General features: G+C 49.0%; 1 protein-coding gene across 2 annotated transcripts; it reads left to right on the forward strand.

The window, feature by feature from the left end:
• Positions 1-1459: 1459 nt before the first annotated feature.
• LOC116958519 (uncharacterized) lies at positions 1460-27531 on the forward strand. 2 transcript variants are annotated; one of them, XM_076056992.1, is made up of 5 exons: positions 1460-1552; positions 7873-7987; positions 10256-10339; positions 11408-11512; positions 17190-27531. In XM_076056992.1, exons 1-5 carry the CDS (start codon positions 1550-1552, stop codon positions 18614-18616), a joined length of 1734 nt encoding a protein of 577 aa, XP_075913107.1. In that variant the 5' UTR covers positions 1460-1549; the 3' UTR covers positions 18617-27531. The 2 variants fall into 2 exon arrangements, with proteins under 2 accessions (XP_075913107.1, XP_032837057.2); XM_032981166.2 differs by lacking the exon at positions 1460-1552 and adding an exon at positions 4443-4567.
• Positions 27532-27984: the final 453 nt, after the last annotated feature.

Below are 27984 nucleotides of genomic sequence, written 5' to 3' on the forward strand. Positions count from 1 at the left end.
GAGTTCAGAATTTGCACTGCAGGTCAATTAGCTCCATTTGAAGCACAGGAGGGGCATCTTGCACATCGAAGGAGAAGGGGTCAGCAAAAAATTTGAAAAGTGGCTCTGTGTGTCTTGAAGTCTGCAAACCTGTGATCAAATTCCTCCTGTAGCTTTACAATGGCATCGGCATACTTCTCACCACTGAATGGTGTGCCCGCGTCCATGAGTGCCTTACAATACCCCCCCTCCGCCTCAAATCACTGCACCTGATATGAATTAAATGATGACGTCTCCCTACTGCTGCTCTATTTAAGACCGGGAGCAAGCGAGGGCTTTACCATTCTGGCGAATTGCCCGATGATGCTGGATGTAATTACCAGCGAAACGTCACAGTACTACTCAAACTGTAAATGTTGTGGATTCACTCTTCAACACACCGGTGGGCTAAAGTAGTGAACTATTTTTGTCTTTTGTCAACGTGACACTTTTTTTTGCTGATTGGCCGTGTCGGGTGGTGGAGGGTTACGACACATTAATAAATAACGCGATCTAACCCAAAAACCTTTATTATGAATAATATTGGTCGCGAAAGCCTACGTGTTAAACTGGCAGAGGTTTGTCTGAGAGAGCTGGGCTTTCCATAACACAAGTTGTGGAGAATGCTCTGACTTTGTCATAGGCAGCACTGACAAGCTGCCCCTGGCCTTGTAACCTCTTGTTCAGTACATTCAGCTCCTGTGTGATGTCAACAATAAAAGCTAAGTCCATGCGCCATTTGGGATCACTTAGCACAGGAACAGCCATCCCATCCTCCAATGAAGGCTTTCACTTCTGCTCTCAACTCAAAAAAACCTCTTCAAGACGTTTCCCCTGCTGAGCCAACGTACCTCGGTGAGGTAGAGCACATCCTCACACGCTGACTCTTATTTCCTCTAAAAAGGCGCGGAACTGCCGGTGCTTTAAGCCCCAGGCATCTGATATGCTTGATGCATTTCACAACGACAGACATCACATTGTCAAACTTCAGGCATTTGCTGCAAAGGGCCTGCCTATGGATAATGCAGTGCAGAGCAATGGCCTCCTCAACACCCTCCTCTTCCAGTTTTCTTTGAACAAGTGCTGTTTTTGAGCCCTTCGTTTGTCTTATCATTATTAAATGTATCAATCGTGTTCTCTCTCAGGTGTTTATTACCTTTCACATTCATAAATAACGTGATCTATATTTTCTTATTTTTGTTTACATCCTACATATCCTTCTGCTCTACCAAATCTCCCTGGATGCCATTGAGCTAACTCTGGAGTCCGTGTTACTCCACCTGTCTTAATTCTTAACATCAAGTGCATTGTCTCATGTTTTATATATTTTAATGTCTTGCTCTTTTTGATTAAATTGCACGTATCTGTCCTTTGTCCTTGTCTTTGTTTCTCTTGTAATAATAATCTATAACTTCTTTTGTTTCTCTTGTAATAATAATCTATAACTTCTTCTTTAACAGGTCCCTGCAGGGTGGGCTGGTAGGAACATTGGCAAAGTAACGTCACGGTGCCTTCGAACTTCGCCTCGCAAATGGTATTCGGCTGTGGGCTGTGTGTGAATTTGCCACATCTTCCAAAAGCGAAGTCCGCAAATAAGATAATGTGACTTCCAAACGTTGGGTGCAATAAGACATATCAAGTCTCTGCGCTGTCTATTGCTGATTTTACACCCAACAGCACGAGATTTCACTTCGTTAAAGTATTGAAAGGGGACGGACGGACGGACACATTAATCTATTGCAGGCTGGTACACTCAGTTCACAACTTCCTTCCTACCAGTATAAAGGATGTCAGTGACAAGAGAGTGACTCTCAATGACGTCACTCACGTGGTTAAATAAAGGATTCAGTGACAAGAGAGTGACTCAATGACGTTACTCACGTGGTTAAATAAAGGATGTCAGTGACAAGAGAGTGACTCTCAATGACGTCACTCACGTGGTTAAATAAAGGATGGCAGTGACAAGAGAGTGACTCTCAATGACGTCACTCACGTGGTTAAATAAAGGATGTCAGTGACAAGAGAGTGACTCAATGACGTCACCCACGTGGTTAAATAAAGGATGACAGTGACAAGAGAGTGACTCTCAATGACGTCACTCACGTGGTTAAAGAAAGGATGTCAGTGACAAGAGAGTGACTCTCAATGACGTCACTCACGTGGTTAAATAAAGGATGTCAGTGACAGAGTGACTCTCAATGACGTCACTCACGTGGTTAAATAAAGGATGTCAGTGACAAGAGAGTGACTCAATGACGTCACTCACGTGGTTAAATAAAGGATGTCAGTGACAAGAGAGCGACTCTCAATGACGTCACTCACGTGGTTAAATAAAGGATGACAGTCACACGAGATTTCACTTCGTTAAAGTATTGAAAGGGGACGGACGGACGGACACATTAATCTATTGCAGGCTGGTACACTCAGTTTACAACTTCCTTCCTACCAGTATAATATTCAGGTTCTAACCACCATTTGGCTTTTGTTCTTGCCACCCATCTCATGCTATTTGCTATCCATGTAATTGTTTTCCCTTTCCTATTGCAACACTCCGTTGTCTTTATTAGGTCACTGATTACTCTTGTTGAGTCCGCCCACTTCCTAAGTCCTCTGTACCTTGCACTGGGTGACAGGATATATATTTTCCTTCCACTTGGTGTCACTCCGGAATCACGTTTCAACCAAGTGACTGACGTTGCTAATTCGCGTTGGCTAACTTGTCAACAAACACCGGAAGCTGTCACGAACCTGAGCTATGGGAAAAAAAATTTAAAAAATTTTTTATGTCAAGTAGGGGGTCACAAAATATTGTTCCGCGGGCCGCAATTGGCCCGCGGGTCGCGAGTTTAAGACCCCTGCACTACACTATACACTACACTATACACTACACTATACACTACACTATACACTACACTATACACTAATATACACTACACTATACACTACACTACTATACACTACACTATACACTAATATACACTACACTATACACTACACTACTATACACTACACTATACACTACACTATACACTACACTATACACTACACTATACACTAATATACACTACACTATACACTACACTATACACTACACTACTATACACTACACTATACACTAATATACACTACACTATACACTACACTACTATACACTACACTATACACTACTATACACTACACTATACATTACACTATACACTTATATGCACTACACTATACACTACTATACACTACACCTCACCCCCTGACTCTCGCTGCAACATTTACTCACCCGAAGGAATTTTCGTCTTGCGCTGCATCTTGGCGTTTGCTGTGAGGCAGCGAGGAGGGGGGAAGGGTTGGAAGAGTCGCAGAGACAGAGAGACAGAGAGAGACGCAGAGAGACAGAGACACAGAGAGAGACAAAGGCACAGAGACACAGAGAGAGACACAGAGACAGAGACACAGAGATACACAGAGACAGACAGAGAGAGACACAGAGACAGACAGAGAGAGACACAGAGATACAGACAGAGAGACAGAGACACAGAGCCTGAGAGACAGAGACACAGAGATACAGACAGAGAGAGACAGAGACAGGCAGAGAGAGACACAGACAGAGAGAGACACAGAGACACAGAGATAGACACAGAGAGACAGAGAGAGACACAGATACATAGAGAGACAGAGACACAGAGAGAGACACAGATAGAGACAGAGACACAGATAGAGAGAGACACAGAGAGAGACAGAGTGACAGAGAGAGAGACAGAGACACAGATACAGAGAGACACAGAGAGACAGAGAGAGAGATAGAGACACAGAGAGAGACAGAGACAGACACAGAGACAAAGACAGAGAGACACAGAGATAGATAGACAGAGACACAGAGATAGATAGACAGAGACACACACAGAGAGAGACAAAGACACAGACACAGAGAGAGACAGAGACACAGAGAGAGACAGTGAGAGACAGAGACACAGAGACAGTGAGAGACAGAGAGAGAGACAGACACAGACAGAGACACAGAGAGACAGAGACACAGAGAGACAGAGACACAGACAGAGACACACAAAGAGACAGACAGAGAGACAGAGAGACAGACAGAGATAGAGACACAGAGAGAGAGAGAGACAGAGACACAGAGAGACAGAGAGACACAGACACAGAGAGACAGAGAGACACAGAGAGAGACAGACAGAGAGACAGAGACACAGACAGAGACAGAGAGACAGAGACACAGACGGAGACACAGACAGAGACACAGACAAAGAGACAGACAGAGACAGAGACACAGAGGCACAGACATAGACACAGAGAGACAGAGACACAGAGGCAGAGAGACAGAGGCACAGAGAGACACAGACACAGAGAGACAGATACACAGAGACAGAGACACAGAGGCACAGAGAGACACAGAGTGACAGAGGTACAGACACAGAGACAGACAGAGACACAGAGACACAGAGACAGACAGAGAGACGCAGAGACAAACAAAGGCGGAGAGGAGAAAGACAAAGGCGGAGAGAGACAAAGACGGAGAGGAGAGAGACGGAGAGGTCACGTGGTGAGTGAGTCGTGGGGGTCTCTGCGTTGATCGTCTCGCTCCGCGTGACGATTTTCTGAACCGGACCCTGGGGTCCCCTAGGTCGACTCAGCCTCAACTCAGGACACTGTACACTACACTGTACACTACACTACACACGTCACTATACACTACACTATACACTACTACACACTACACTATACACTACTATACACTACACTATACACTACTACACTATACACTACTACACTATACACTACACTATACACTACACTATACACTACACTACACTATACACTACACACTATACACTACACCATACACTATACACTACACTATACACTACACTATACACTACGCTATACACTACACTATACACTACGCACTATACACTACACTATACGCTATCCCCTGTAGTCTTCGTGGGTGTTTGCCTCTCGTGCGCGTGTGCGTGCGTGTGTGCGTGCGTGTGTGTGCGCGTGTGCACGTGTGTTCGTGTGTGCCTGCTTGTGTGTGTGCGTACGTGTGTGTGTGTGCGCGTGTGTGCGTGTGTGCGTGTGCGTACGTGTGCGTGTGTGTGCGTACGTGTCAAGGACACCAGGACTTACCGTGGAGCTGATCTGCCCTCTGACCATCGACTAGTCATCTGTAATATGCGCCTGCCATTCTTCCACTCCGGTGGTGGGTGTACACCCAGGACCCCATTCCAACCTAAAGTGGCCAGGTCTCAGTTATCTGATGAAAGTTGCAAGCGAGAATTTCATCATCACTTGCGGCTGGGATTGGTATCGTCCCGACTCCTCCTGATGTCGAGGGTAAATGGGCGAGGTTTAGGACTGTGACTCATGCAGCTGCAATGGCTGCTTTTGGGTACGCGGTCCAGACCTCCCCAGAGACCCTGGCTGACAGATGAGGTGTTCAGGATGGTTGAGAAAAAGCGACAGGCCCACTGTCATCGGCTACAGAATCCCACGTCAGAGAATGAGGAGGCTTACCACAGCCTTCGCTCGGAGAGCCGTGAGGCACTGCAAGGATGGGTGGTGGTCGCGGGTTGCTAAGGAGATGGAGTCTGCCTCAGTGGCCCGCGATCACAAATCTCTATTTAACTGCATCAAAAAAGTAACCTGCAGCGCCACACCTATTACCATCATTAGGGGAAAAAACGGTGATCCAATCTCCGACCCCCAGGAACAGGCTTGCAGATTTGCTGAGCATTTTTGTGAGGTCCTGGGGGAGGGAAAATCCCTCAGCCAGGAAAACATCGTGGCACAAAGTGAGGATGACCCTGCTGAGGCTGCGGTGCCTCAAATATTGGAAGAAGTCACCCCCTGTGAGTGGCTGGCTGAAGTACCATCTTTTGAGGAAGTACTGAAGGTGATCCGGAGTCTGAGACCAGGAAAGGCAGCGGGCAGAGATGATCTCCCAAGCGAAATGCTGAGGGAGGGTGGCGTTTGCGCACAGACTGCCCTATATGACATCATAACAACAGTCTGGACCACTGGACGGGTTCCGCAGGATTGGAAGGATGCCCTGGTGGTCCCCCTCTTTAAGAAGGGGGACCGCACAGACTGTAACAACTACAGGGGCATCTCACTCCTCAGTGTGCCGTGAAAGGTCCTGGCAAGGATTATTCAACATCGCCTCGCCAGGCACGCCGAGGAGAGGCTTGCGGAGCCCCAATGCGGTTTCAGGAAAGGGCGGTCCTGCACAGATGCCATATTTTCTGTCCGTCTGCTACAGCAGAGATGTAGAGAATTCCAACAAGACCTACATCTCTGCTTTATTGACCTGGTCAAGGCCTATGATACGATCAGTAGGCCTGGGCTCTGGGTTCTTCGTGCTTTTGGAGTCCCTGACCCTCTGCTCATGATCATTAAGGACCTTCATGATGGTGAGCGGGCCCGTGTAAAACTACGTGGCCGGGAGTCAGAGCCATTCCCTGTACACCTTGGGGAGCGACAGCGATGTCCTCTGGCTCCCACATTATTTAACATCTATTTTGACCACGTAGTTCATGAAGCCTTCAATAGCTGTACCGGGGGAATCTCTATTTGGTACAGATATAATGGGAGGCTGATCGATGCCCGGCTGCGGTCAAGGGATGGCTCCCTATTGCTCAACCACGTTATGTATGCCTATGATTTGGTAATAGCTGCTCATTCAGAGGTGTAGTTGGAGATGCTGCTGCTGAGACTGGAGCGTGCCACTAAGAGATGGGGCCTTACCATCAGCCCCACCAAAACTAAGCACCTGCCTGGGCATTTTGTACCATCGGACACTCCACCCCCATAACTCCCAATCGGTGATGGGGCAGTTGTGGAGAGAGTGGAGAGTTTCCCATTCCCGGGCAGTTTGCTTATGACTGGCTCCAGTTTAACAGCAGAGGTCTCACTCCGAATCAGTCGAACGGCAATATCTTTTCATCGGCTGCGTAATGCTGTGTGGAAGCTACCTGATCTGTCGCTCCGCACTAAGCTACAGATCTTCTCGGCCACGGTCATTCCCTCCCTTCTCTACGCTTGCGAAACGTGGACCCCCTTAATGGAACATCTTCGCCGGTTAGAAACATTTAGGCTAGCCTGTCTACGATCCATCCTGGGTTTAACCAGGCTGGATTGTGTGAGGAGCTCACAAATCCTTGAAAGATCTCGGCAAGGTCCCATCGGTGAGCTCCTCCGGCAGGCAAGGCTGCGTTGGCTGGGTCATGTAGCCCGCATGCCCAGCCACCGCATGCCGAAACAGCTTTTGTTCGGCCGGATCGAGGGGGCTAAACGAGCATGGCACGGGCTAGAGAAGATATTGAGTGATGTGGTAAAGGAGGACGTGGAGTTGAGTGGACTTGCCAATGACTGGTACCAGCGGTGTCAAGATCGGCCTCTGTGGAGGAGGCTCGTGAAGGACGCTACTGGGCAGTTAGAGGCAGTCGCCCTCCAACAACATCGGAGGGCGGAGGAGCGACGCTCAAAACAACAAGCGGAGCGCCGGGTGGCTAAAGCACAGCAGGTTGGCACAGTAGGGGGCACAGGTGGTGCATCAGCCAGTCATCTCAGTCAGTCGACTCGTGGCACCTGGGTCTGCCCCGTGACCTCCTGCCAGGGGGCGTTCGTCACTTCACGTGGCCTCAAGGTGCACATGTCCTGGCACAAGCGTCGTGGTGACGTCACCGCCACTTAGTGGCGAATGGCGGTTGTTGTTGTGCGTGCGTGTGTGTGTGTGTGTACGTGTGTGTGTACGTGTGTGTGTGTGTACGTGTGTGTCTGTGTGCGTGTCAACATCTTAAGTGAAAGGGGGGCAGGGTCTGAGTCTTGATCGGTTTTCCCTCTCAGATGGCTTCGCACTCCCAGTCGCTGTTCACCATCAAGCGAGAAAACGAAGAAGATCACCCGAGCCTCGGGATGGGGCCGGGCTCGAAGGTTAAACATGAAGACGCCGAAGCTGCTGGTGAGATTGTATTGCCCGTGGCTAGGAGATGTTGACTACCTCGCCTGGTGTGCAGGAGGTCGTGGGTTCGATCCTGACCCTGACGATGCCCGCTGCTGTGTATTTGGAGTCTGCGTCTCTCTCTCTGTCATCATCATCATCACGGTGGCTAGGAGATGTTGACTACCTCGCCTGGTGTGCAGGAGGTCGTGGGTTCGATCCTGACCCTGACGATGCCCGCTGCTGTGTATTTGGAGTCTGCGTGTTCTCTTCCCGTGGTGGCGTGGAATTTTTTTCTCCAGATCCTCCGGTTTTCCCTTTGCCTCCACGTTTAGAGTCAACGTCACAAGTTGAGAGTATTTGGCCGTGTAAGAATATATGTTTTACACTTTCTGGCAGTCAAACAGGAGGCGTTCAGATGTTAAAACGCCAAACTGAAACCTTTAGCGAGGAATCAAGTTACTGCATTAACCGCACACAACACAGTACTTGTGGTGAACATGCAAACAAACGCCACGCTCCGCTAGTAGATGATGATGATGCATTGTCTTTGAAACTGATTGGTCCACAGCTTTCTTTAGAGCCCCGTCTCAAACAGTCTTAGACCAGGGGACCACACCAAAAGGCGGACAGCACAAAGACAATGCCACTATGAATTTCGATTTAAAGCTTTCGTGACTGCAGGGATTCATCTTCTTGGTTCTTTCGGTAAAGTCACCACAAAGAATGGGAATAAAATAGGAAAAACAAGACGTAATAAAATTTAAAAAAGAAAGTAGTTATTGCGTTTGATTTATTATTATTTTATTTCCATTCTACGTGGTAACTTTACCGAAAGAACCCAGAAGATGCCGCTATGAACTTTAAGGCCACGGGGTCCCCAACTCCGCGGGGCCGCGGGCCGGTACCGGTCCGTGATGCCTGCTAGCAACTGAGCCGCACGGCACGAGGCGAGAGCGGTGGGCGAGCGCGTGAAGCTTCACCGTCCGTGTTGACAGCGGCTCCCCATCGCCCAAAATTACCGCCTGAGCTCAGCTTCCTGTCGGATCAGCGGCGGCGTTAGATTCTCAACTGGAGCGCGAACCCCGACTGTAAAGCCGCGCACGCGAGGGATTGAGGTTTGCGCGCTCCTCGTGAGAAGTCAGAATCCCACACTTATTTGAGTCCCCGCGTGGCCCCTCCCCCCCACAGTCGCGCGGTGTTGGCGAGCCCACAAGCTGACCCCTCGTGGCCACAATGAGTACAAAACAAACGTCGCCGGAGAGCTTCTTTGAAAAGGGGGGGGAAAGACCCCAATGATGAACCCCCCCCCCCGCGGTCCGTGAACAAATAACAAATTGTCGTGGACCGCTCTGTTAGGTCTTCTTTGGTTCTTTCAGTAAAGTCACGACGTAGAATGAGAATAAAGTAATAAAATAAACCAATAAAATTCTCACGACGTTTACCTGAAGAACCAAAGAAGATGAATCCTTGCAGTCACGAAAGCTTTAAATCGCTCTGTTAGGCTCCTCTGAATCCCCACGTGGTTGAGTTGTCATTTGTTGATGGCCAGGTCGCTTCTGAAAAATGAGCTGCTACACAGTCCAGTGGGGCCTCTTGCTCCGGCCTAAAATAAAACAGTCCCCAGAGGCCGGGATAGAGCCTCGGGCTCCACGTCAAAAGGAATCGGGCACCACGGGAATTTTGATTGAGGGCCGTCGTTAAGACCCGGACTGGGATCGCATCAGCTCCTAGCGACGCTTGCCCCCGACACCGCCACTTGACCGTTGACGATTCGCCATCACGACGTCCATATGACCGACGCCCTCGGCGACTGGGACGGCTGGATGCGCGCGGGGAATGCGTGGCGAACGTTTGCGTCGTACCGTCGTGTCCCGCATAACGGAACTCATCACGTGAACCGTGTACGGCCACAACGTCACCCCCCGTGTCCCAGATAACGGAGCTCATCAGGTGAACCGTGTGGCGCCAAAACACGCCATCGATAAAGCCACTACGGGCAAAGTCTTCCCGTAGTCGCCGTCTCTGACCCTCCCCACTACGATCCGTGAGGGCCTCGTCACCGTGAGACGAGGCCTTCTCTGTGCCGATGTCTCTGTGCCGATGTCTGTGCCAACTTGTGTGCCAACGTGTGTGCCAATGTCTGTGCCGATGTCTGTGCCGATGTCTGTGCCGACGCCTGTGCCGACGTCTGTGCCGATGTCTGTGTCAATGTCTCTGTGCCAATGTCTGTGCCGATGTCTGTGCCGATGTCTGTGCCGATGTCTGTGCCGATGCGCACTTTTGCAGGCGCCGTCGTGAAGCAGGAGGACGAGGGGAGCCTGAGCCCCGAGATCCTGAGGATCGTGGTGAAAACGGAAGTGGAGGATGACGGTGAGGCCCCCTTTCCCTACGACAGCTTTGAGATTGTTAGGAACCAAACCGTGGCAGGATGCCAATGCAGCGGTCCCTCGGTTTAACGATGCCACGGGGCAACGATGTTTAGACTCGCGATCCGCCTCCCATGCGGTTCCCCTTGTTTCTGTTCGCGATACTTTTTTTTGTTTTTATCGACGGCGCGTTGTACGATATCACACGGAGCCGCAAATTTCGGCCAATCGGAGCGCTCCCGAGTGGACCCGGCAGGCCTCAGCCAATCAGCGACCACCGCCCCTTTTACGAGCGTTTTGGGGGCGGCTGGCTTGCGGGCTTTTCCATGTTTGATGTTGCGTTGCTTCTGGAAACAGCTCTCTTGAATACTTGAGCCATCCGTCTTCTCGGCCTAAGGTAAGACTTTTTATTTTATGAATACCGCGTCAACCCATACGCTTTACCCCGTATTCTTGTACGGGGAAATTGAGTGTTTCAGGTCCATACGGCGTACAGCCGTTTCAATACGGGCAACATTATTTTGTCTATTTGTTTATATTTCTCTCGCTTGTGATGGGACTTTGTAGGATGAACGTTGAGATACATTAGGGGGTCACGGGGTGACCAATAAGGTCTGAGTTGGTCTGTAATGAGGTAGGGCGCTGATAAGTGATTGACGTGTATGTTTCTGCGCTTTATGCACCTTTTTATGCCCTATTTATGCATTATTTATTCATGTTTCTACTAAAATTAATGCTTTAACATGTTTTTACAACGTTTATTTGTTAAGCTTGCATGTTGAAACGTGATGAAAAACAGTACCTTTTAGGGTGAAAAAGGTTAAACTCACGATCAAATTAAGCCTTCAACGTGCATTCGCTATGTTCGATTCACGATAATTTTGCTTAACGACGTTTTTTTCCCGCGGAACCAACGAAACACCGTTAACCGAGAGACCAACTCCCATCAGTTAATACGCGGAAGGGGCAACGTCCCCAGCTGACAGCTTGACTGCACGATCTTCGGGTGCGTTTCACCCCCCCCACCCCCCAACTCGTCCAAAGCCCAGTGGCGCTTTTTCTGACGTTGCAGCCACAGAAGCAATCGAGGGGCCGCGTGAGACGGAGGATTCTCACGGATGTCTCTTTGCCGCGGACCAAAACTTCATCGAGGTGGAGTTGTCGGAGGAGGATGTCGGTGAGCCTGAGCTGCACTACATTCGGAGTTTCGTTGGTGTCTCTCTCTCTCTCCCCGAGGTGGCGTGGAATTTTCCCCGGCTCCTGCGGTTTTCCCCTCCCCGTTTACAATCGGCGTCGCGCGTTGAGGTTAATTTTGTTACTGTAGACTCCCACGTGATAAGCCACTTGTGGTGAGCTGCTATCATTCGTGTGGTGGCCATGTCGCTTATTTGACAAAGAACACACAGCTCAGTGGGGCTTACTTGGTAAAATAAAAAGTGTAGTTTTAGCGTATAGACTCATTACATGAAGACACATAGAGTCATCACACAGAGACCCATAGACTTATTACGTAGCGACCCATAGACTCATTACATAGAGACCCATAGACTCGTCACACAGAGACCCATAACCCCATCACACAGAGACCCATAGACTCATTACATGAAGGCGCATAGACTCATTACATAGAGACCCATAGCCTCGTTACATAGAGACCCATAGACTAACTACACAGAGACCCATAGCCTCATCACACAGAGACCCATAGGGTCATTACACAGAGACCCATAGACTCATTACATAGAGACCCATAACCTCATCACACAGAGACTCATAGAGTCATCACACAGAGACCCATAGACTCATTATGTAGATACCCTTAGACTCATTACATAGAGACCCATAAACTCATTACATTAGACCCATAGACTCGTCACACAGAGACCCATAGAGTCATCACACAGAGACCCATAGACTCATTATGTAGATACCCTTAGACTCATTACATAGAGACCCATAAACTCATTACATAGAGACCCATAGCCTCATCACACAGAGACCCATAGAGTCATCACACAGAGACCCATAGACTCATTATGTAGATACCCTTAGACTCATTACAAAGAGACCCATAAACTCATTACATAGAGACCCATAGACTCGTCACACAGACACCCATAACCCCATCACACAGAGACCCATAGACTCATTACATAGAGTCCCATTGACTCATTACATAGAGACCCATAGACTAATTACATAGAGACCCATAACCCCATCACACAGAAATCCATAGACTCATTACGCAGAGACCCATAACCCCATCACACAGAGACCTATAACCCCATCACACAGAGACCCATAGACTCATTACATAGAGACCCATAGCCTCATTACATAGAGACCCATAGACTCATCAAATGCAGACCCATAGACTCATCACATAGAGACCCATAGAGTCATCACACAGAGACCCATAGACTCATTACACAGAGACCCATAGACTAATCACATAGAGACCCCTAGACTCATTACATAGAGACCCATAGACTCATTACATAGAGACCCATAGACTCATTACACAGAGACCCATGACCCCATCACACAGAGACCCATAGACTCATTACATAGAGTCCCATTGACTCATTACATAGAGACCCATAGACTAATTACATAGAGACCCATAACCCCATCACACAGAAATCCATAGACTCATTACGCAGAGACCCATAACCCCATCACACAGAGACCTATAACCCCATCACACAGAGACCCATAGACTCATTACATAGAGTCCCATTGACTCATTACATAGAGACCCATAGACTAATTACATAGAGACCCATAACCCCATCACACAGAAATCCATAGACTCATTACGCAGAGACCCATAACCCCATCACACAGAGACCTATAACCCCATCACACAGAGACCCATAGACTCATTACATAGAGACCCATAGCCTCATTACATAGAGACCCATAGACTCATCAAATGCAGACCCATAGACTCATCACATAGAGACCCATAGAGTCATCACACAGAGACCCATAGACTCATTACACAGAGACCCATAGACTAATCACATAGAGACCCCTAGACTCATTACATAGAGACCCATAGACTCATTACATAGAGACCCATAGACTCATTACACAGAGACCCATGACCCCATCACACAGAGACCCATAGACGTTTAGAGTATTTGACTGCTGCTATAAATGTCCACGTGATGACATCAGCCACTTTGTTGAGCTATCACTGTGTGATGGCCAGGTCGCTTCTGAAAAAGATCGACTACGTAGCTCAGTGGGGCGTTACACCTGGTAACGTACAAAGTTTAGTTTTAGTTTGATAACGTGACAGACAAAATGCAACGTCTTCTTGCTTGTATCGCCGGCCGTATGTCCCAGACGTGCCACGAGCTGAAGCGATGTCCACTGTGGGACTCGTACGCTTGGCATAATCCGGCGTCGTTTGAGAGAAAACGGCCACCGTTTTGTTTTTGGCGGAGTGAAAACCCGGGCCAACGCAGAGGGGGGGGGGGGGGCGCTTCAAAACATTGGAGGAAGTAGCCGCCCTCTGCGAGTGGCCGGCTAGTGGGAGACTCGTCGGGGCACATCTCGCAGGTCGCCCGTCTGTTGTGTGGCAGCAAAAGCATTGGCGACGAGAGGTGACATAAACTACGCGTGGGGCTGTCACACGAAGCGTGCGTGTGGCCGGGTGTGCGTGTCTGTGCGTGTCCTGTGTGTGTCGTGTGTCCTGTGCGTGAATCTCTGTGTGCGTTTGTGTTTAGCGGTGGTGAGTTGTGGGAAGCTGTAAGCCCCAAGGTGCTGTGGGATAGCTTTCCCCATTAAACGGGAGGCGAGCAATGGTGGTGGTGGTTACTTACGCCCCCACCGAAGATGAACGTCATTGGAGGGTTTCAGGCAAGGCCGATGAGTCAGATGGCTTCTATGACCTACTGTCACAGGTGCTAGCTAAAGTGGCACCTCGGGATAGAGTCATCCTGTTGGGTGACATTAATGCCCGAGTTGGTCATGATGCTGGCACCTGGTCTGGAGTGATTGATAAAGGCATGGGCCAGATCAGCTCAATAACAACGGTAGGAGGCTGCTAGACTTTTGTGCAGCCCATGGGCTTGTAATTACCAACACGCTGTTCCGGCATCGGCGCATCCACACAACATCATGGATGCATGCCGGGTCCAAGCAAGAACATCTGCTGGACTACATAGTGACGGACCAGCAGATGCGAGCCCATGTCCTTGACACCAGGACCTACCGTGGAGCTGATCTGCCCTCTGACCATCGACTTGTCATCTGTAAGATGAGCCTGCCATTCTTCCGCTCCGGTGGTGGGTGTACACTCCATCAAAAAAGTTACTTGCAGTGCCACACCTTTCACCATCCTTAGGTGAAAGAAAGGTGATCTCCGACCCCTTGGACCAGGTTTGCAGATTTGCGGAGCATTTCTGAGTTCTTTGGGGAGGGGAAATCCCTTCGCCTGGAAAACATCATGGGGCAATTGGGGATGACTCTTCTGAGGCTGCGGTGCCTCAAATATTGGAAGAAATAGTCACCCCCTGGGCATGGCTGGCCAAAGTGCCATCTGTTGAGGAAGTACGGAAGGTGATTTAATGTCTGAGACCAGGAAAAGGGTGGTGTTTGTGTGCAGACCGCCTTATGTGACAATAACAGTTTGGACCACTGGACGGGTTCCGCAGGATTGGAAGGATGCCCTGGTGGTCCCCATCTTTTAGAAGGGGGACCGCACAGACTGTAACAAATACAGGGGCATCTCCCTCCTCAGTGCCGGGAAAGGTCCTGGCAAGGATTATTCAACATCGCCCCTTGCCAGGCACGCTGAAGAGAGGCTTGCGGAGCCCCAATGTGGTTTCAGGCCAGGGCGGTCCTGCACAGACGCCATATTTTCTTCATAATAAACTTTTTTGGGTTAGATCGCGTTATTTATAAATGTGTAGATGTACACCCACAAAAAAGTTGTAAATGTTGTGGATTCACTCAACACACCGGTGGGCTAAAGTAGTGAACTATTTGTCTTTTGTCAACGTGACACTTCTTTTACTGAGTGACCATGTCAGGTGGTGGAGGGTTACGACACATTTATAAATAACGTGATCTAACCCAAAAACGTTTATTGTGAAGAATATTGGTCGCGAAAGCCTAAATGGTTAAACCTCCACATTTTCTGTCCATCCGCTACAGCAGAGGTGTAATGAATTCCAGCAAGACCTACATATCTGCTTTATTGACCTGGTCAAAGCCTATGAGACCATCAATAGGCCTGGGCTCTGGGTTGTTCTTCATGATTTCGGTGTCCCTGACTCTATGTTCACAATTATTACGGACCTACATTATGGAGGGCGGGCCCGGATAAAGCTACGTGACCGGGAGTCGGAGCCGTTCCCTGTTCACCTTGGGGTGTGACAGGGATGTCCTCGTACACCTACATTATTTTACATCTAATTCAATCACGTAATTCGAGAAGTGTTCCATGACTGTACCAGAGGAATTTCCATCTGGTACAGATACAATGGGAGACTGATTGATGCCCGGGTGCAGTCGAGGGAGCGCTCCCATTGGTCAACCATGTTATGTATACTGATGATCTGGTGATTGCTGCTCACTCTGAGGAGGAGTTGAAGGCACTGCTGCTGAACCTGGAGCATGCTACCAAGAGGTGGGGCCTCATCATAAGCCCCTCCAAATCTAAGCACCTGCTTGGTTATTTTGTGCCATACTCCACCCCTTCAACTCCCCATTGGTGTTGTGGAAGTTGTGCAAACAGTGGAGAGTTTTCCATACCTGAGCAGTGTGCTTATGACCAGCTCTGCTTTGACAGCAGAGGTCTCACTCCAAATCAGTCGAGCTGCATTATCTTTTCATCGGTTGCGTAACGCTGTGTGGAAGCTACCTGGTTTGTTGCTCCACAAGAAGCTTCAGGTCTTCTCGGCCACAGTCATTCCCTTCCTTTTCTATTTTTGGAACATAATTCGCTGGTTCGAAACATCCAGGCTGGCCTGCCTACGATCCATCCTAGTTTTAACCAGGCTGAATTATGTGAGGAGCTCACAAATCCTTGAAAGATCTGGACAAAGTCCCATCAGTGAGCTTCTCCGGCAGGCAAGGCTGCGTTGGCTGGGTCATGCCGCCTACTTGCCCAGCCACCGCATGCCTAAACAGCTTTTGTTCAGCTGGTTAGAGGGGGCTAAACAGGTGTGGGACTGGCTAGAGAAGAGATGGAGTGATGTGGTACAGGAGGATGTGGAGCTTAGTGGACTCACAATAACTGGAACCAGCGGTGTCACGATCGGCCTCTGTGGAGGAGGCTCGTGAAGGACGCTACTGGGCAGTTGGAGGCAGTCGCCCTCCAAAAACAACGGAGGGCGGAGGAGCGACGCTCACAACAACGAGCGGAGCGCCGGGTGGCTAAAGCACAGCAGGTTGGCACAGTAGGGGGCACAGGTGGTGCATCAGCCAGTCATCTCAGTCAGTCGACCCGTGGCACCTGGGTCTGCCCCGTGACCTCCTGCCAGCGGGTGTTCGACACTTCACGTGGCCTCAATGTGCACCTAGCCTGGCACAAGCGCCGTGGCGACGTCACCGTCACTTCGTGGCGAATGGCGGTTGTTGTCACGTGGAGTGCGGGGAGCGGCAGTGTAGCGGTTAGCGCTACAAACCCGGCGACCTGAGTTCGATTCCCGTTCACGGCCACCAACACCGGTGACGGCGATTATCTGAACCGGTCCCGGGCCTCCCGTACGCCAAAGAAAAGGGAAGCTGCGGAGCTAGAGCCTTAACGGCGCTGCCGTTCGCCGAACCCCGGCACCTTGTCGTTCTTCGTGTCGTTCAACATCGAACTCTGCATTTTGCGGCGGACGACGCGACAGGAGCGGAACTCCTGTGCGAGGAGTGCGAGGCGGGCGGGCGACCTCCGGGGACGGGGACGGACGACGCCGGACGCGCGGCCGCCACGCCGGGAGCCTCCTGCGCCCGGTGCGGCAAGCCGCTGGGAGCCGCGGCGCCGCCGTGCGCGGCGGTCGCCGGCGACCGGCGGAGGCACGCGTGCGCCGACTGCGGGAAGGAGTTCGCGCAGCGCTCCCACCTGGAGGAGCACGCGAGGACGCACACGGGCGAGAAGCCGCACGCGTGCACGGAGTGCGGGAAGAGGTTCGTGACGCGCTACAACTTGGAGACGCACTTCATATCGCACACCGGGAAGTGGCCGCACGTGTGCAAGGAGTGCGGCAAGGGCTACGCGCAGCGCTACTCCTTGGAGGAGCACCGGAGGACGCACACCGGCGAGAAGCCGCACGTGTGCACCGAGTGCGGCAAGGGCTTCACGCGGTCGTCCGACCTGAAGATCCACTTCAGGATTCACACGGGCGAGAAGCCGCACGTGTGCGCCGAGTGCGGCAAGGGGTTCGTGCAGAGCTCCCACCTGGAGGCGCACGCCGGGAAGCACGCGAGCGAGAAGCCGTACGCGTGCGCCGAGTGCGGCAAGGGGTTCACGCGCTCGTCCGACCTGAAGATCCACCGCAGGACGCACACGGGAGAGTGGCCTCACGCGTGCGCCGAGTGCGGCAAGGGCTTCGCGAGGTCGTCCGACCTGAAGATCCACCGCAGGACGCACACGGGCGAGAAGCCGCACGTGTGCGCCCAGTGCGGCCGCGGCTTCGCGCTGTCCTCCCACCTGGAGAGGCACGCGAGGACCCACACGGGCGAGAGGCCGCACGCTTGCGAGGAGTGCGGCAGGGCGTTCTCGCAGCGCTCCTCCCTGGAGGCGCACACCAGGACCCACACGGGCGAGCGGCCGTACGCGTGCGACCAGTGCGGCAAGGCCTTCGCCCTCCGCGCCACCCTCAACGCGCACGCGAGGACCCACACGGGCGAGAGGCCGCACGCGTGCAAGGAGTGCGGCAAGGCGTTCTCGCAGAGCTCCTCGCTGGAGGCGCACGCCAGGACCCACACGGGAGAGCGGCCGTACGCGTGCGACCAGTGCGGCAGGGCCTTCGCCCTCCGCGCCACCCTCAACGCGCACGCGAGGACCCACACGGGCGAGTGGCCGCACGCGTGCGCCGAGTGCGGCCGGGGCTTCGCGCAGCGCTCGGATCTGGAGAAGCACCGGAGGACGCACAGCGGCGAGAAGCCGTACGTGTGCAAGGAGTGCGGCAGGGGCTTCGGGCAGAGTTCCACGCTGACGGCGCACGTGAGGACGCACACGGGCGAGAAGCCGCACGTGTGCAAGGAGTGCGGCGAGGGGTTTGCGCAGAGCGGTCATCTGAAGAGGCACTCAAAGACGCACGCGCTCGAGTGAAAACCTTGCGTGTCCCGAATGGGGGTTTTGTTTTTTTTGCCTCCCATTTGAAAACCAGTGGGGGATCGTTTTGCCGCTTTCCGTATATACAGGGTGCTTCAAAAAGTGTTTTAACACTGATATGGAAAAAAGAACGGATAATGCACCGTGACATGATAACAAATTCCCTTTGGTCCTTCCGTTAAAGTCACGTAGGTAGAAACAATAACAGATCACGACGTTCTGATCGCAACGCAAGCAATCGTCATCAGGCGGAAGAAAGAGAGAGGCTGCTTTGATGCAAGCTCACATTGACATGCAAATCGCATTTACACATTCTTGGTTCTTTCGGTAAAGTCACCACGTAGAAGGGAAACAATAAAATAACAAAGATATGAAACAATAAAATTCTCACGACGTTTTGACTGCAGCACGAGCAGCAATCGTCATCAGGTGCAAAAACCACAGCAAGAAAATTTGAAAAAAGTGGCGGTTATTGTTGCCCTTCTACGTGGTGACTTTACCGAAAGAACCAAGAATAAAGAGTCTCCCACTTAAATTTTGATTTAAAGCTTTCGTGACTGCAGCGATTCATATTCTTGGAAACAATAAAAAATATATCAAACAATAAAATTCTCACGACATTTCGACTGTAACACAAAGTCTTCATCACACCTCATCATCACACCTGATGATGACTGTTTGTGTTGCAGTCGAAACGTCGTGAGAATTTTATTGTTTTAAATAATATTTTATTATTTTATTGTTTCCCTTCTACGTGGTGACTTTACCGAAAGAACCAAGAATATGAATCACTGCAGTCACGAAAGCTTTAAATCAAAATTTAGTCTCCCACTCGTTCGCCATCGTTGTCAACTCACGCCTGGAATCTTCCCCAGGTGGTCCTCCAGAGCCCGGAGGGGCACATTTCTCGTGGTATCATTGCAAATTCTCACAAGTGTCATCACTTTTTTTTGAAGCACCCTGTATATACTTCTTTTGTTTCATCGCAGACTCTTAAGCCATACAGTTTAACACCTTAGCAGTAGTAGTAGTAGGCGTTCGCGACCAATATTATCCATATTATAGGGGTTATTCTGGGTTAGATCGCGTACATTTAAATGCCGTGTCGTTGAACCTGACGTCACCGCCCGACACTGCCAATTAGTAAGGGGTTTGTCACGGAAACAAAACGTGCCAATTCATGACTAGTACAGCACTAACCGGTTTGTGTGTCGTAGAGTAAACCCACTACAACGTTTAGAATTCGAGTGCCGTGACATCCAGCCTCGTCAGGCGACGGCCAGAGTTGTTGTTTAACCAGGCTGCTCCTATTGTTGGTTCTTTCGGTAAAGTCACCACGTAGAAGGGAAACGATAAAAGAATAAAAATATAAAACGATAAAATTCTCACGACGTTTTCGACTGCAAAACGAGCAACCATCATCAGGTGTGAAAACCACAGCAAGAAAATTTGAAAAAAGTGGCGGTTATTTTTTTTTTCAAATTTTCTTGCTGTGGTTTTCACACCTGATGATGATTGCTGCTTGTGTTGCAGTCGAAACGTCGTGATAATTTTATTGTTTTATATTTTTGTTATTTTATCGTTTCCCTTCTACGTGGTGACTTTACCGAAAGAACCAAGAATGTGAATTCCCTGCAGTCACGAAAGCTTTAAATAAAAATTCAGGCTGCTCCTGTTTCGGTTTTAAGTAAACGAAACATTTTCAGAATGATAACGAATCACCTCCACAAGCGGATAGATGATCTGGGGAGCAGACCGACCAGGGTCACTCACCCCTTATGCACTCGCCGATGGATCGGTGAACCCAGTGCCCACGTGACCGCAACGCTTGCCAAAGTAAACCGATTGCATTTGTAAAGGAAAAAAAAAGAAAAACCAACGGATGACAACTTCAACATCTTCACCCCTATTCTTGGTTCTTTCGGTAAAGTCACCACGTAGAAGGGAAACAATAAAATAATAAAAATGTAAAACAATAAAATTCTCACGACGTTTCGACTGCAACACGAGCAGCAATCGTCATCAGGTGTGAAAACCACGGCAATAATTGTTCTTGCTGTGGTTTTCACACCTGATGACGATTGCTCGTGTTGCAGTCGAAACATCGTGAGAATTTTATTGCTTTATATTTTTATTACTTTATCGTTTCCCTTCTACGTGGTGACTTTACCGAAAGAACCAAGAATATGAATCTCTGCAGTCACGAAATCTTTAAATCAACATCTTCACCCCTGTTTTACATCGGCAAGTAATACACGAGGTTCGGAAGACTTTGGGATGTATATACTTTTTTTCCGTCTTGATGAATCCTTCATTTTCATTCTCAGTCAGGCCGCGTTCACTCATTCCGCCCCCTCGTTCAGCGACTCATCCCATACAGTAGCCCAATGCCCTTGCTCGCTCTCCCCTCCATTGACACGCTCGCACGTTCTTTTCCATTTGTGCAACTCGAGGTTTTCTGGTTGAACGGCAGCGGACAAAACTCGCGATTTTTGCAACACGCGCGGACGCTCCTCGGGATTGCGGGTAGTTGGATTTCGAACGTAGCGACCGATGGGGTACAGTCGATGGGGTACAGTCGTGAACCCAGGCGGCAGGGGGATAGATGGGGTGGGGGTGGGGGAGAGTGAGTTTGACAAATACAGGAAGCTACAGATTTCCCGACACGTTAAAGAAGGGGAGGACTGGTCGCGGATAATCCAACATCGTGGATAATACAACGAATATCGCATTTTCCGCGAATCTCCATGCCAAAAAACAACTCGTATAGGTATACATTTTAAGTTAAGAAAATGTAGTTTGTTAATGAGAAGAACAAACATTTGTGGTCAATCAAACTCAGCCCCAGGTAGTGGATAACAGAGCCACAGCCAATCAGCATCAATCAAACTCAGCTCCACTAAGTGGATGATAACAGAGCCACAGCCAATCAGCATCAATCAAACTCAGCCCCACTGAGCGCATGACAACAGAGCCACAGCCAATCAGCATCAATCAAACTCAGCCCCACTAATTGGATGACAACAGAGCCACAGCCAATCAGCATCAATCAAACTCAGCCCCACTAAGTGGATGATAGCAGAGCCACAGCCAATCAGCATCAATCTAACTCAGCCCCACGGAGTGGATGATAGCAGAGCCACAGCCAATCAGCATCAATCAAACTCAGCCCCACTAATTGGATTATAGCAGAGCCACAGCCAATCAACATCAAACTCAGCCCCACTGAGCGCATGACAACAGAGCCACAGCCAATCAGCATCAAACTCAGCCCCACTGAGTGTATGACAGCAGAGCCACAGCCAATCAGCATCAATCTAACTCAGCCCCACTGAGTGGATGACAGCAGAGCCACAGCCAATCAGCATCAATCAAGCTCAGCCCACCGTTGTAAAGTTATGGCAACTACTGTACTGTAGGGGCGATGGCGTTGAATTCAGATGAACTGGAGCAACATATTTGTCCGGTTTAAGCACAGTGTGACTTGTAGTGAACATTCCCAACAATGTAGAACTGCTTTTAGAATATTAATTTGGGCTTAAGGGGAAATCGACGAGTTATTGATTCATGTCAAAATCTCGGGCGCGCGGGTTAATCCGCAAATCGGATAAACCGCACAAGCGGATAATCGAGAACGACGACAACAGACGGGGGGAGGGGTTGGAGGACTGGAGCAGGGGGCTGGTGGAGGGGGTTAGGGGGCGTTGAGGATTGAAGGGGGTCTCTACGGGTAGGGAGACGCACGGGCAGGAGACAAGGAGCGAACACGACAGGGGATGGAGAGAGAGAGGGGGGGGAGACGGCATCAAATGGTCCCGGGTGTGTGGTGTGTGTGGTGTGTGTGTAGTGTATGTAGTGTTTGTGTGTGTGTGGTGTGTGTGTGTAGTGTGTGTATAGTGTGTGTGTAGTGTGCGTGTAGTGTGTGTCTGTGTGTATGTAGTGCCTTGGATTCACTCGGACGACAATCACCTTTTGTCCACCGTCACTTTTATTTCCATCGTTCCGCACACACACAGACAAACACACTATATATAATCACACAGAGACAAACACACACTATATCATTACACACACTATATATATAATCACACACACAGACAAACACACTATATCATTACACACACACTATATAATTTCACACACACTATATCATTACACACACACACTATACACACTATATCATTACACACACTATATATAATTTCACACACACACACTATATATAATTTCACACACACACACACTATATATAATTTCACACACACACACTATATATAATTTCACACACACACACTATATATAATTTCACACACTATATAATTTCACACACACACACTATATAATTTCACACACACTATATAATTTCACACACACTATATAATTTCACACACACACACTATATATAATTTCTCCTCTCCGCGCTCCGCCAACTCGAACACTCGAATTCCCCTCAGCACCGTCCGCTCATACTCCTTGTCTCCCCACACAGTCTCTTCTTCACTCCCCGCACACACAGTGGATCTCTCTCTATCTCCTCACACACAGTGACTCGTCTATCTCTTCACACACAGTGACTGTCTATCTCTTCACACACAGTGACTTGTCTATCTCTTCACACACAGTGACCTGTCTATCTCTTCACACACAGTGACTTGTCTATCTCCTCACACACCGTGACTTGTCTATCTCCTCACACACAGTGACTCTGTCTATCTCCTCACACACAGTGACTCGTCTATCTCTTCACACACAGTGACTCGTCTATCTCTTCACACACAGTGACTCGTCTATCTCTTCACACACAGTGACTCGTCTATCTCCTCACACACAGTGACTTGTCTATCTCTTCACACAGTGACCTGTCTATCTCTTCACACACAGTGACTCTGTCTATCTCTTCACACACAGTGACTTGTCTATCTCTTCACACACAGTGACCTGTCTATCTCTTCACACACAGTGGCTCTGTCTATCTCTTCACACACAGTGACTTGTCTATCTCTTCACACACAGTGACTTGTCTATCTCTTCACACACAGTGACTCCTCTATCTCTTCACACACAGTGACCTGTCTATCTCTTCACACAGTGACTTGTCTATCTCTTCACACACAGTGACTTGTCTATCTCCTCACACACAGTGACTTGTCTATCTCCTCACACACAGTGACTTGTCTATCTCCTCACACACAGTGACTTGTCTATCTCTTCACACGCAGTGGCTCTGTCTATCTCCTCACACACAGTGACTTGTCTATCTCCTCACACACAGTGACTCTGTCTATCTCTTCACACACAGTGACTTGTCTCTCTTCACACAAAGTGGATTGTCTATCTCCTCACACACAGTGACTCGTCTATCTCTTCACACACAGTGACTCGTCTATCTCTTCACACACAGTGACTCTGTCTATCTCTTCACACACAGTGACTCTGTCTATCTCTTCACACACAGTGACTTGTCTATCTCTTCACACACAGTGACTTGTCTATCTCTTCACACACAGTGACCTGTCTATCTCCTCACACACAGTGACTCTGTCTATCTCCTCAAACACAGTGACTTGTCTCTCTCCTCACACACAGTGACTCTGTCTATCTCTTCACACACAGTGACCTGTCTATCTCTTCACACACAGTGACCTGTCTATCTCTTCACGCACAGTGACTTGTCTATCTCTTCACACACAGTGACCTGTCTATCTCCTCACACACAGTGACCTGTCTATCTCCTCAAACACAGTGACTTGTCTCTCTCCTCACACACAGTGACTCTGTCTCTTCACACACAGTGGCTCTGTCTCTTCACACACAGTGACTTGTCTATCTCTTCACACACAGTGACCTGTCTATCTCCTCACACACAGTGACTCTGTCTATCTCCTCACACACAGTGACTTGTCTATCTCTTCACACACAGTGACTTGTCTATCTCTTCACACACAGTGACTTGTCTATCTCCTCACACACAGTGACTTGTCTATCTCCTCACACACAGTGACTTGTCTATCTCCTCACACACAGTGACTTGTCTATCTCCTTACACGCAGTGACTCTGTCTATCTCTTCACACACAGTGACTTGTCTATCTCTTCACACACAGTGACTCTGTCTATCTCTTCACACAGTGACTCGTCTATCTCCTCACACACAGTGACTTGTCTATCTCCTCACACACAGTGACTCTGTCTATCTCCTCACACACAGTGACTTGTCTATCTCTTCACACACAGTGACTCTGTCTATCTCCTCACACACAGTGACTTGTCTATCTCTTCACACACAGTGACTTGTCTATCTCTTCACACAGTGACTCGTCCATCTCCTCACACACAGTGACTTGTCTATCTCCTCACACACAGTGACTCTGTCTATCTCCTCACACACAGTGACTTGTCTATCTCTTCACACACAGTGGCTCTGTCTATCTCTTCACACACAGTGACTCTGTCTATCTCTTCACACACAGTGGCTCTGTCTATCTCTTCACACACAGTGACTTGTCTATCTCTTCACACAGTGACCTGTCTATCTCCTCACACACAGTGACCTGTCTATCTCCTCACACACAGTGACTCTGTCTATCTCTTCACACACAGTGACTCTGTCTATCTCTTCACACACAGTGACTTGTCTATCTCTTCACACACAGTGACTTGTCTATCTCTTCACACACAGTGACTTGTCTATCTCTTCACACACAGTGACTTGTCTATCTCCTCACACACAGTGACTTGTCTATCTCCTCACACACAGTGACTTGTCTATCTCCTCACACACAGTGACTTGTCTATCTCCTTACACGCAGTGACTCTGTCTATCTCTTCACACACAGTGACTCTGTCTATCTCTTCACACACAGTGACTCGTCTATCTCCTCACACACAGTGACTTGTCTATCTCTTCACACACAGTGGCTCTGTCTATCTCCTCACACACAGTGACCTGTCTATCTCCTCACACACAGTGACTCTGTCTATCTCTTCACACACAGTGACTCTGTCTATCTCTTCACACACAGTGGCTCTGTCTATCTCCTCACACACAGTGACTCGTCTATCTCCTCACACACAGTGACTCGTCTATCTCCTCACACACAGTGACTTGTCTATCTCTTCACACACAGTGACTTGTCTATCTCTTCACACACAGTGACCTGTCTATCTCTTCACACACAGTGACCTGTCTATCTCTTCACACACAGTGACCTGTCTATCTCTTCACACACAGTGACCTGTCTATCTCTTCACACACAGTGACTTGTCTATCTCTTCACACAGTGACCTGTCTATCTCCTCACACACAGTGACTCTGTCTATCTCTTCACACACAGTGACTTGTCTATCTCTTCACACACAGTGACTTGTCTATCTCTTCACACACAGTGACTTGTCTATCTCTTCACACACAGTGACTTGTCTATCTCTTCACACACAGTGACTCTGTCTATCTTTTCACACACAGTGACTCTGTCTATCTCCTCACACACAGTGACTTGTCTATCTCCTCACACACAGTGACTCTGTCTATCTCTTCACACACAGTGACTCTGTCTATCTCTTCACACACAGTGACTCTGTCTATCTCTTCACACACAGTGACTTGTCTATCTCTTCACACACAGTGACCTGTCTATCTCTTCACACACAGTGACCTGTCTATCTCTTCACACACAGTGACTTGTCTATCTCTTCACACACAGTGACTTGTCTATCTCTTCACACACAGTGACTTGTCTATCTCTTCACACACAGTGACTCTGTCTATCTTTTCACACACAGTGACTCTGTCTATCTCTTCACACGCAGTGACTTGTCTATCGCTAACTCTCCCTGTACCTACCTATACCGTAATCTCCACTCTGCTCACGCTAACCCTCGCTATCGCTATGTATTGTCCTCTGGGTTCGGCTCTCAATCTATTTCCCACTAACACTTGCCGGGCTTCCACTCTTCGCATCTCTCTCTACCCGCTGCTGTCTCCACTTCTCGCCAACAACTCCCCTCGCCGTCCAAATCACCTAGCGTTTTTATCCCCTTTCCAATCAGCCTTAATTAATTGCCACGTGCCTCGCCGGCATTATCCCGCCAGCTCCGCACCTGTCCAACGGCCCAGACTCCGTGACGTTGCCACTTAACGCTAACAGCCTCTCGACCAATCACAGCCCTCGTCCCTTGACTCCCTTAATTACTTTGGCTTGTTTACGCCACCCGTGACTCCATCACCTGATCGAACTTACGTGACCCACACTGTTTGTATGTACTGTATATGGCCAACTTACCCACGTGTATTGTCTACTCCACTACATGTGTGTGTAGTGTGTGTAGTGTGTGTGTAGTGTGCGTGTAGTGTGTGTAGTGTGTGTGTAGTGTGTGTGTGTAGTGTGTGTATTGTGTATGTAGTGTGTGTATAGTCTGTGTAGTGTGTGTGCAGTGTGTGTAGTGTGCAAGTGTGTGTGTATTGTGTGTAGTGAGTGTCTAGTGTGTGTAGTGTGTGTGTAGTGCTGCTGGGCTGTTGGAGGCAGTCGCCCTCCAACTACAACTGAGGGCAGAGGAGCGACGCTCACAACAACGAGCAGAGTGCCGGGCGGCTAAAATGCAGCAAGTTAGTAGAGTAGGGGGTACAGCTGGTGGTGCATCTACCAGCAGTCATCTCAGTCAGCCAACCAATGGCACCTGCTAGGTCTGTCCCGTGACCTCCTGCAACTAACCAGGCAGAGTAGGGGGGTCCATCTGATTTATTTTGCCTATAATTTGTGAAAAAGTGAAATTAAACATCAACTCTATATGATAAAACTTTTTTTTATTCAATATAATGACGCATGAATACCCCAGAACCTGCAAATGTTTGTTGACGAAGCCGCCGAGGTGAAAATGACTTTCTGGCATCATTAAATTTGTGAATAAAATCAATCGTCTTGGTCTGCAAGTTCAATGAAAGCACCGCAGAAAAGTCCCTTTACCCACGATTAGCGTAGTGTATACTAATGTGTAGTGTATAGTAGTGTAGTGTATAGTGTAGTGTATACTAATGTGTAGTGTATACTGTATAGTGTGGTGTATAGTGTAGTGTATACTATTGTGTAGTGTATTGCATCGTGATGTGTATACTAATGTATAGTGTAGTGTATAGTGTAGTGCATACTAATGTATAGTGTAGTGTATAGTGTAGTGTATACTAATGTGTAGTGTAGTGTATACTAATGTGCAGTGTAGTGGATAGTAGTGTAGTGTATACTAATGTGTAGTGTAGTGTATAGTGTAGTATATACTAATGTATAGTGTAGTGTATAGTGTAGTGTATACTAATGTGTAGTGTAGTGGATAGTGTAGTGTATACTAATGTGTAGTGTAGTGTATACTAAT

This window comes from Petromyzon marinus, chromosome 79 (assembly GCF_048934315.1).
Source record: "Petromyzon marinus isolate PM22_M1 ecotype Great Lakes invasive population chromosome 79, UKy_Petmar_22M1.pri1.0, whole genome shotgun sequence".
Classification (NCBI taxonomy): domain Eukaryota; kingdom Metazoa; phylum Chordata; class Hyperoartia; order Petromyzontiformes; family Petromyzontidae; genus Petromyzon; species Petromyzon marinus.